Source organism: Berghia stephanieae, chromosome 13 (genome assembly GCF_034508935.2).
Source record: "Berghia stephanieae isolate SIO BIC M18660-M18661 chromosome 13, UCSD_Bste_1.3, whole genome shotgun sequence".
In the NCBI taxonomy this organism is placed as follows: domain Eukaryota; kingdom Metazoa; phylum Mollusca; class Gastropoda; order Nudibranchia; family Aeolidiidae; genus Berghia; species Berghia stephanieae.
This window is the reverse complement of record NC_088372.1, coordinates 4,102,338-4,113,755: the sequence shown is the minus strand read 5'-3', so window position 1 is coordinate 4,113,755 and position 11,418 is coordinate 4,102,338. Positions and strand designations below refer to the sequence as shown.

Here is an 11,418-nt window from a genome sequence, read left to right as displayed (position 1 = left end):
CCACCCGGCAACGGCGGCCATCTTGGTTCTAAACAAAGAAAATCATTACCTTTTATTCTTCATGCTGACGAGAACATTTCAGATGCCTTGTGATCAGAATGTGTAAAAGTCAAAACATGATCAAATTTATGGGGTTTTTTTCCCTCTGGATACGCTTTTATGGTCGCCGGAGAAATATTTCATACGGGCGTCTGCCATTGTTTTGATAGTATAGAGCCAGTGTTACTAAGTTACCATGCGTCATAAAGAAGGAAGTGACGTTACGACTATTGAAGACTATTGCGGATTTCGGATAGCAAGTTTACATAAAAAAGCGAAAGTGGTCCGAAGCCAGTTTATTTTCTACGTCTGTATTTAATACATGTTTTTTTTTAAAATCGTAAAAAATAAGATCCAGTTGATGTTTTGTGGTGCTATAATACAATCTAGAGTGGTGCCCGCTCTGCGTGATGCCGTTGTTTAAAATAAAAAACAGACAACCACATTATAAAAAAAAAAAACCTTGAGCTTTTATATAGCGCAATATCCACTAAATGTGCTCAAAGCGCTTTACAAGGGGTCCCTGGCCAACAGCAACACATAACATGTAGGACGAGACATGACGCCTGTCAGGCGATATTACAGATTTTTGGGACAGAGACAACGCTGTTAACGGCCAGGTACTCATTTTACACCTGAGTACGGTGAGAGAATGTGAGTAAAGACCCTTCTCCAATGACTCAACTATGCGCCGGGCGAGGCTCGAACCCAGGACCTTCCGATCCGAAAGCGATTGTCATGCCACGAGACCACATAGCCGCATTTTAGATAGTATACGCTTTCCTAAAAAGCTCACAACATTGCCATTCGGAAATATATCCGACCAATACACAAAACTATGAGTAACCTTGAACATTTATAGTCTGGTTAATACAATAAAGTAAGAATTACTCATAAACGCGGATGGCAAAAAAAACAAAACAAACAAAACAAAAAAAAAAAAACCAACAATTACACAAACGTGAGTGACGTCAACTACATTCTATCTATAGATAGTATGCAGATGACGTCACTCAGGCCTTTGTTATTGTTTTTGCCATCCGCGTTTGTGAGTTGTTCTCACTAAACTGTATTAACCAGACTATAAAAGTTCATGGTTACACAGAGTTTGTGTGTTGGTCCGTTATACTTCCGGATGGCAATGTTGTGAACTCCTTGGCCAAGCGCATTCTATCTATAGGTAGTTCGAAGTTGACGTCACTCGGGTCTTTGTTATTGTTTTTTTTTTTTGCAATCCACGTTTATGAGTAATTCTCACTGAACTATATTAACCAGACTATAAACGTTCATAGTTATACACACACAGTGTGTCGGCCCGTTATACTGCTGGACGGCAATGTTGTGAGCTTCTTAACCAAGCGCATGCTATCTATTATATTATGCAATGTTAACCAAACAAAACACACTGTGTCCTTTATAGATAGTATGTGCTTGGCTAAGAAGCTCATAACATTGCCATCCGGAAGTATAACGGACCAACACACACAACTGCGTGTATCCATGAACTTTTATAGTCAGGATATTACAGTTCAGTGAGCATTATTCATAAACGCGGATGGCAAAAAACAATAACAAAGTCCTGAGTGACGTCATCTACGAACTATCTATAAATACGGCAGCTTTGGTGGGTACATACCTTATCAGAGTTCCGTCTCCATACAGAGGTTGAATGTCATGGAACGCCATTCTTCAAGCTCAAGGGCCATTACCATACCTTACCGGAGTTCCGTCTCCCTACAGAGAGCCTTTTGCAGGGGCTCAACTATGCGCTGAGCGAGACTCGAATCCAATCCAGGACCTTCCGATCAGACAGCAAAATAGTCATGCCACTAGAACACATAGCCGCACACCTAGAAATCCAAGAAAAAACATCATTCTCCTCCATGAAGCTTCGAGAAGCTGTGGATTGCAAAGAGTCATGTGCACAAATTTTGGAGAATATTTTTGAGACCGAACCGTTGGTTTGGTATTTTGTTCTTTCTTCAGCTGTCATAATTTGTGATCAATCTCATCATAGCGGAATGGTATGTGTAGCTATGAGCTCTTGTGGTACGACACTCGCCTTTGGATCGTAAGGTCATTTTTTCCCAGGAACTATACTCACATTACCTCATTGTATTCAGGTGTAAAATGGTTAGCTGACCAGCTTTGTTTCTGTTGGCAAAAATTGTAATATCGAATAACAAGCGTCATTTCTCATCCTACAAGTTAAGTGTTGCTGTTGGCTGGAGACCCATTGTAAGGAGATTTGAGCACGTTTAATGGATATTGCGAAATAATAATATAATATTATAGCTTTTGCAAAATTCAACTTACACATATTTGCAGGTCTTATAACAGAAATCAACTATTGGCTTGATATAGCCTCGTTGTCATGGACAATAGTTTACGTTGGTTTGAGAGTATTTCAACAATTTGAGTTATCAGATCTGAAAATAAGTTAACATTGGCCAAAACAAATTGCGATAGCACTTAGATATAAATATATAGATGAAGAACGAATAGATGAATTTATATATCATAAAATGAATGAATAGATGTCCAGAATAGACAAAGTAAAATCTTATTACGGGATTTGAAGAATGATTTACACTTACTTTAATAATCAAAACTTATTTACATCAGACAAACATACTCTCTCTCTCTCTCTCTCTCTCTATTTCTCTCTCTCTCTCTCTCTATTTCTCTCTCTCTCTCTCTCTCCACTCTCTCTCTCCACTCTCTGGCTCTCTGTTTCTCTCTCTCTCTCTCTCTTTCTTTCTCTCTCTCCACTCTCTGTTTCTCTCTCTCTCTTTTTTTCTTTCTCTCTCTCTCTCTCTCACACACACTCTCTTTCTCTTTCTCATACGCTCTCTCACATACACCTCTCTCTCTCTCTATCTCTCTCTCTCTCTCTTTCTCTCTCTAAAGATCTGAACAATTGTGTATGAAAGGTGCCAGACAAAGCAATAAAGAAACATACAAGAAAATAAAACAAAGCATTACAGTTTCTCCCCGCCTCTCCTCTTTATCTATATATCTACTGGTCTGAGGGAGTGCAAGTTTTTACCTACTTTTAAAAAGAATCTCAAGACACATTTTTACTGTATTTGTTTTTCTTGACTATGAATCCTTGATTAGGCTATGAATTATTATTGTTGTTATTATTTTTTTTCTTTTACTTAAAATTGATATTTATATTGTATAGTGCCCAGAGCTTGTGTTTTACACGAGCATGAGCGCTATATAAATGTGTATTATTATTATTATTATTATTATTATTATTATTATTATTATTATTATTATTATTACTGCTCTATTTTAATTCGTGCTTCCTTACAAAGGAGCATAGATACTCATTTCCTGTCCATCAATGCTTTGTTTATTCATCTTTTAACAACGCCACTACCAAATTATCTCATTGTTTCATTCATCCTGTTTTGTTCATAAAGGGGAAACCCGAAACGTCAATTTTATCTGTTTTCGCATTATTAAATTGAAGCTTACATTCAATTTCACATTGTTATTTATTTCTATCAAATCAACTTGATCTTGGTTTACATTTCATTTCATTCTCTCTCTCTCTCTCTCTCTCTCTCTCTCTCTCTCTCTCTCTCTCTCTCTCTCTCTCTCATTCATTTGCACACACACACACACACACACAAACACACATTTTTACATATAATGTTTCAACTATAATGCCAATGTAATATAACATATTATCTTTTTATGTTTACCTGAAGAAGGTCAAAGGCCGAAACGTCGTTTACTTTGTCTTGTATCTTTTTTACTACCTTAATTTTCTATACGTTCTCTATTTAAGCTCACACACTATAAAACAAATTATGATTGCATCTTTGTGCGCTTTATGGTCTAGTGGTATGACACTCGCTTTCGGATCGGAAGGTCCTGGGTTCGAGCCTCGCTCGGCGCATAGTTAAGTCCTTGGAAAAGGCTCTTTACTCACATTTTCTCACCGTGCTCGGGCGTAAAATGAGTACCTGACCGTTAACAGCGTTGTTTCTGTCCGAAAAAAAAATATAATACTGCCTAACAGGTGTCATGTCCTGTCCTACATGTTAAGTGTTGCTGTTGGCCAGGACCTCTTGTAAATCGCTTTGAGCACGTTTAGTGGATATTGCGCTATATAAAAGCTCAATTTTATTTTCAAACCTTAGTCGAGTAAGAGCAATAGATAGAATACGCTTGGCTAAGAAATTCATAACATTGTCATCCGAAAGTATAACGGACCAACACACAGAACTGTGTGTATCCATGAACGTTTATAGTCGGGTTAATACAGTTCAGTGAGAATTACTCATAAACGCGGATGGCAAAAAACAATAACAAATACTCGAGTGACGTCATCTTCGAACTATCTATAGACATATCAGTGTGAGAACATTGTCACACACACGTTATGGCCAATGGCCATAGTTGACCAACTACTTACGGTCAGGTCATTGGAGTCGCTACTCGGCCCAGTAAGAATTGAGCTTGTGTATAGCGCAATCTCCGCTAAACGTGCTCATAACGCTTTGCAATGGGTCCTTGACCAGCAGCAACATTTTAACATGCCTTGGACGGGATATGACGCATGTTAGGCGATATTACAATTTTTGCGGACAGAGACAACTCTGTTGATGGCTAGGTACTGATTTTAACCTGAGTACGGTGAGAGAATGTGAGTAAAGAGCCTTCTCCAAGGACTCAACTATGCTCAGGGCGAGGCTCGAACCCAGGACCTTCCAATCCGAAAACGAGTGTCATACCACTAGACCACATAGCCTCACAGTAACAAAAGAGAAGAAAAAAGGAAAGGAAGTGAATCGAAAAGTGAGTGGGGAAGTGATGGCATTTATCTAGCACCTGCGTTCTGACCCAGTTTTATCCACCTCGTCTAAATCCAACAATTGGGTTCAACAGTCGTGACGTCACTTCCCTCGTAACTGGTTCCTAGCAATGGCGGACGCCATTAATTATCTCTATCACCGTCCTCATGAAACACTTCTCCGACGACCATTCAGAGGAGAAAATCATTATAAATCTGATCATGTTTTGACTTTTATACATTCTGATCACACGACATGTGAAAAAGTTCTAGCCATCTCGAAGAATAAAGAGTACCGATTTTCTTTGTTTAGAACCAAGATGCTGGTTGCTGGGCGGACGTGACATCAGACTATTGAATTCTATTATGTACCATTAAAATCGCCGCACCCCATCATTTATTACTTTGCATTGACTCACTCACAGCCCAAACAATAACGATAATTTAAACCGACTTCAATAACTTCTCGTTTCAAGTGAATTATTTCCCCTGAATCGCACATCGCTAATGGAAAGCGAGAAACCACGTGAAGATAATAATAAATGGTTGTCACCACGTAATGATCATGGTTGACAGATTATCTTTGCACACAATGCTAAAAAGTCGTAGAAAAATGCCAAAATGGCTAAGAAAAATGCCAAGTTTTATTAGACTTCAAAATTTCGGCTAAGAGGCACATTAAAAAAAAAAAAATCTTTATTTCCTCACCAAGAAGCCTTGGACACGTCACTTTTTTTTGCCAATGTAGAGGGATAAAAAAATTAGTGTAATTTGTGGTATGATTGTGTTTTTATCTATTTATTAAATAGATGGAATAACAGTTTAAAATAAAATGCCTAGAAATGTTAGAAAATATGCCAAAAAAAAAACAATTTTTCAATGACAAATGGTTTAAAAAAACAAACACCTCACTTTTTTTTTGAAATTTTGCATTAAAGAATATTTTAAAATGCCAACGTTGATAATGATATATAACACTTGAACGAAAACACTCAGGGGTGCTCTCCCCTGATGAAAATCCGGGGGGGGGGGGGGGAGAGAGAACTGTCGCGTGCGTTAGATACTTCTATTCAAATAGTTCTAGAATTATCTAAACGTCAATAAGTTCAGCCGACTTACGATACATAAATATCACCCCTAAAAGCTTGACACTTAAGTATAATCTATTTGTTTCGTTTAAGAACATGTCAACATTTTACAATTTTCTTTGCCACAATATCGTTTAGCGATAGTCTCGTACTGGCAGTCAATCGATTTTGTTAAAATTTCAATGCCTTTTAAAAACTGAAGAAAGTATTTGTAAGAAGTCTAAAAGCCATAACCATTTCAATTAACCATAAAATAATATATATAGAAAATAACAACAAGACGGAAGGCAATTTGTTCAATATATATATATATATATATATATATATATATATATATATATATATATATATACATATGTCACACATCGACTCAAAACGGTATTGTGTCGAATTAACTTAAAAATAACATACAAAACTATGTGTAACCGTGAATGTTTATAGTCTGGTTAATACAATTTAGTGAGAATGACTCATAAACGCGGATGGCAAAAAAAAAAAAAAAAACAAAAAAAACAACAACACAATAACAAAGGCCTGAGTGACGGCATCTTCGTTCTATCTATAAACGTTGAAGGTTACAAACAGTTTTGTCAGTTTGTACATTATATCTGCCTGGCAGATTTTGTGAGAATTTTTCCTAAGCTCATAGCTTCAATGATTCGAATTTTGATATATATATATATAGATAGAAGGAAGTTGACGTCACTCAGACCTTTGTTATTGTTTTTGCCATCCATGTATGTGAGTAATTATCAATAAACTGTATAGATAGTTCGAAGATGACGTCACTCGGGTCTTTGTTATTGTTTTTTGCCATCCGCGTTTATGAGTAATGCTCACTGAACTATTTTAACCCGACTATAAATGTTCATGGATACACACAGTTTTGTGTGTTGGTCCATTATACTTCCGGATGGCAATGTTGTGAGCTTCTTAGCCAAGCGCATACTATCTATATTATCCCGCCATAACACCAATTTCATAAAGTAAGTCACATATATTCACCTTCATTCTCTCTTAAATTGTTTTTTTTTTTAACCGAAACAAAACAAAACAAACATTTTAAAAACCTGATCTCATCGATAAATCTACAACCTCCCCCTCCCCACCTCCACCCTCTCCCACCTCATCACTCACTCCCCTCTCCTCATCCCTCCTTCCCCTCCGTCTCTCCTCAAATCACTTAACTAATTTAGCATTTGCGAAGGCTAAATTTTTATGGAAAGAAAAAATATATTTTTCCGGAAGACTTTTATAACCAGTAATAAATTTCCGTTCTCTAGAAAAAAAATCTCGTCTATAAACATTTGGCCAGAAAATTCTTCCTTCAAATATCGATCAATTTAAATGACCTTCACCTTGGTAAAATTTCTCAAACTGGTGAATTTAATAAAAACCTTCGTCACGTCCCAGGTTTGAAAGTTTTTGCAAAGACGAAAGTCTTTTAAATCGACTGATATTTGAAGGACGAATTTTTTTTAGCCAAAGTTTTGAATACGACTTTTTCCAGAATATGACAATGAACTAACTGGCTGGTAAAATAGGTTTTCATTGATTGTTTGTGTATCGACTGTTGCTTGTACCATTTATATTACAGCACTTAAGATTCAATTTTTAAGAAATAATCTTGATTACATAGTCCTGTCAATTCTATTCATCGCTCTCCAAATGGCTCCATTATTGAATATTGCAGATTAAAAAAAAATATCTGTAATATATGACAAATCAAAATTACCTACTCCGACATAAAGTAAACAAATTGGCTTGGAAATATTGGCTTGGCTTGGCTTGGCTTATTGATTAAATTCGCGTCCTTGATAAAGATAAAGGCGTTGACTACTAAATACGTCTACATTCGTCGCCATTTTGAATTGAGGTACATCCGGAAGAGTGAGTTAAATCATTGCAGTTAAAATAATTTACGATGTTTGACTTATACCGGAAATCAAATTGACATGGAAACAAAAAAGTCCGAGTCTACGAGGTCTTTGCTCTTGGTCAACCTGCACATATACACAGGTCTGACATCTGAATCCACTTATGGGCCAAGTTTAATATTGTTGTAGCAGACACCATTTTGCGTCATTTTATATATATTTTTTTAATATTTTCCATTACAACAATGAGCCTACAAGGACTGGAATATCAGACCTGCAAATGAGTGCACTTCGTTCTTGGTCAATACGTTTCGGATTTTGGTTTTAAATTGTATTATAACACCAATTTCTCATAATCTTCTTCTTCTTCTTCTTCTTCTTCTTCTTCTTCTTCTTCTTCTTCTTCTTCTTCTTCTTCTTCTTCTTCTTCTTCTTCTTCTTCTTCTTCTTCTTCTTCTTCTCTTCTTCCTTCTTCTTCTTCTTCTTCTTTCTTCTTCTTCTTCTTCTTCTTCTTCTTCTTCTTCTTCTTCTTCTTCTTCTTCTTCTTCTTCTTCTTCTTCTTCTTCTTCTTCTTCTTCTTCTTCTTCTTTCTTCTTCTTCTTCTTCTTCTTTCTTCTTCTTCTTCTTTCTTCTTCTTCTTCTTCTTCTTCTTCTTCTTTTCTTCTTCTTCTTCTTCTTCTTCTTCTTCTTCTTCTTCTTCTTCTTCTTCTCAAGTACCAAGTCTGTGCCAGACATCGGTGATCATGGTACGCCATTCATCTCTCTGATCTGATAACCTCAGAAAACTAATATTACTCTTCTCTTTCTTTGTCACCCAGCTGTTCAAACTATTCAAATATGTTTTTCTTGGTCTACCTTTACTCTTTTTACCTTCTATCTTTCCTGTGAGAGCAAGATGTTCAATACATTTATGTCGATTTAGATGCCCTAAAAATTGCATTTGTCTTTTCTTATTGTACGAATGAATAACCTTGTAGTTTCAGTTTGCTCTAATACTTCTTCATTAGTTTTCTTCGCTGTCCATGAGATTCTTAACATCCTTCTAGGAAACCACATTTCTGCTGCCTCCAGGTTCTCATAATATGTAAGAAAATTCAAGAATACAAAGTGGTGAAATACTCTTCAACAGTCGTAACGTCTTCCTTATGAGGCATGGTAACTTAGTAACACTTGCTCTAAACTATCGGAACAACGGCGGACGCCCGTAAGAAATATTTCTCAGGCGAGCATAAAGGGTATCCAGAGGGAAAAACATTATAAATTTGATCATGTTTTGACTTTTACACATTCTGATCACAAGGCATATGAAAAGTTCTAGCATGATAAATAAAAAGTAATGATTTTCTTTGTTTAGAACCAAGATGGCCGCCGTTGCCGGGCGGCGTGACATCCGACTATTGAATCGTATTGAATGGCACTTCGAACGTAAATCATTGGTTTGTGCACCACGTCATCAATCCGTCAGGTGTCTTATTTTTTGTATGGCCCGTATTTTTTTACAGATAGGTCAGGTCTTTGTTATTGTTTTTTTTTTTTGCATCCCGCGTTTATGAGTAATTCTCACTAAACTGCATTAACCTGACTATAGATAGTATGCACTTTGCTAAGAAGTTCACAACATTGCCATCCGGAAGTATAACCGACCAACTCACAAAACTGTGTGTAATCATGATCGTTTATAGTCAGGTTAATGCAGTTTAGTAAGAATTACTCATAAACGCGGATGGCAAAAACAATAACAAAGACCTGAGTGACGTCATCGTCGAACTATCTATGGATAGAATGACGTTGACGTCATTCAGGTCTTTGTTATTGTTTTTTGCCATCCGCGTTTATGAGTAATTCTTACTAAACTGCATTAACCTGACTACAAATGATCATGGTTACACAAAGTTTTGTGTTTTGGTCCGTTATACTTTCGGATGGCAATGTTGTGAGTTTCTTAGCCAAGCGCATACTATCTATGACCGTTCGTTTACAAGAAAGTTGACATCACTCTGTTCTTTGCTATTGTTTTTCGACTGCTAGTTGTATGATTAGTTCTCACTGGACTCGCTTCAACACATCATAGGCATAGTTTTCTGCACTGGTACGATTGATCAGGTATATTGAACAATGGGTATTTTACCTAAACGCATACCATCGATTTTAATAGCATGTCGTTTGCATCGTTCAGCACGAACATCAATTTTTTAAACAGCTTTGTCTCTGTCCGAAAAAAAATGTAATATCGCTAACAGGCTTCATATCACGTCCTACATGTTAAGTATTGCTGTTGACCAGGGACATATTATAAAGCGCTTTGAGCACATTTAGTGGATATTGCGTTATATCAATACTCAAAGATTTTTTTCAAGCTCCATTTATTTTCTTCATCTAGTACTTTCGAAAATGGTTCCTTGTGACATTTTAGTTTCACCCAATAGGGCTCAACAGTCGTGACGTCACTTCCCTCGTAATGACCAAAAGGAACCAAGTAACTAGTTCTAAATTATCGGAACAATGGCGGACGCCCTTATGAAATACTTCTCCGACGAGCATAAAAGTGTATCCAGAGGAGAAAAACATTATAAATCTGATCATGTTTTGACTTTTATATATTCTGATCACATGACACGTGGAAAAGTTCTAGCAGGCATGATGAATTAAAAGCACCGATTTTCTGTGATTAGAACCACGCTGCTGGTTGCTGGGTGGACGTGACATCAGGCTATTGAATCCTATCACATTATGACAAAAGCGGAGAGTTTAATGGTAATAACCAACGGCCAAGATCTTATCAGGGTAAACAGACATATTAGTAGGAATGCCTTTCGTAAAGACTTTTAAGTAGATTAAAACAAACCGCTCCCCCTATTTAATTTTTAAAATTGAGCTTTATATAGAGCAATATCCACTAAATGTGCTCAAAGCGCTTTACAGGGGGTCCCTGGTCAACAGCAACATTTCACATGTAGGACGGGACATGCCGCTTGTTAGGCGATATTACACTTTTTTCCGACAAAGACACCGCTGTTAACGACCTGGTACTCATTTTACACCTGAGTGCGGTGAGAGAATGTGAGTAAAGAGTCTTCTCCAAGGACTCAACTATGCGCCAAGCGCGAGGCTCGAACCCAGGACCTTCCGATCCGAAAGCTAGTGTCATACCACTAGAATAATATGACACAAATTGACTGTTTTTAAAATAATATCTAATCAGCTGTGGAAAGGGGGTTAGGGAGTGGGTGAGCGGGGGAGGAAATCTGATGGCCAGACTCACTCGTCATTATTGTGTCAACGTCACGTGGCATTTTATAAGACATGTTAGTCGATTGGCAACTCCTCCATATTCGCTACGAAACATATTTTAAAATTTTGGCTAGAAAACTCGCCCTTCAAAATATCGATCGAGTGAAATGACCTTTGCTTTGTCAAAATCTCTCAAACACGAGACTTCCTTCAGGACATTAAATTCCAGATTTTAGAGCTTTTAAGATCATTATAATCGATCAATTTATGAAGGACGAGTTTTCTGGCTAAATTTTAAAAAATATGTTTTATTTTAAGCATACCACATGAAATGTTCAAAGATAATTGCAAACCAAAACACAATCTATGAATA

The 11,418-nt window shown here is 36.9% G+C and overlaps 1 protein-coding gene across 1 annotated transcript in view; it reads left to right on the top strand.

Moving 5' to 3' along the window:
* Positions 1 to 10,544: 10,544 nt before the first annotated feature.
* Positions 10,545 to 11,418, top strand: part of LOC144958962 (FMRFamide receptor-like) — a 15,518-nt gene continuing 14,644 nt past the window's right edge. The window contains exon 1 of the mRNA XM_078891261.1: positions 10,545 to 10,598. Coding sequence (XP_078747387.1) covers positions 10,545 to 10,598 — 54 coding nt within the window. The remainder of the gene's footprint in view (positions 10,599 to 11,418) is intronic.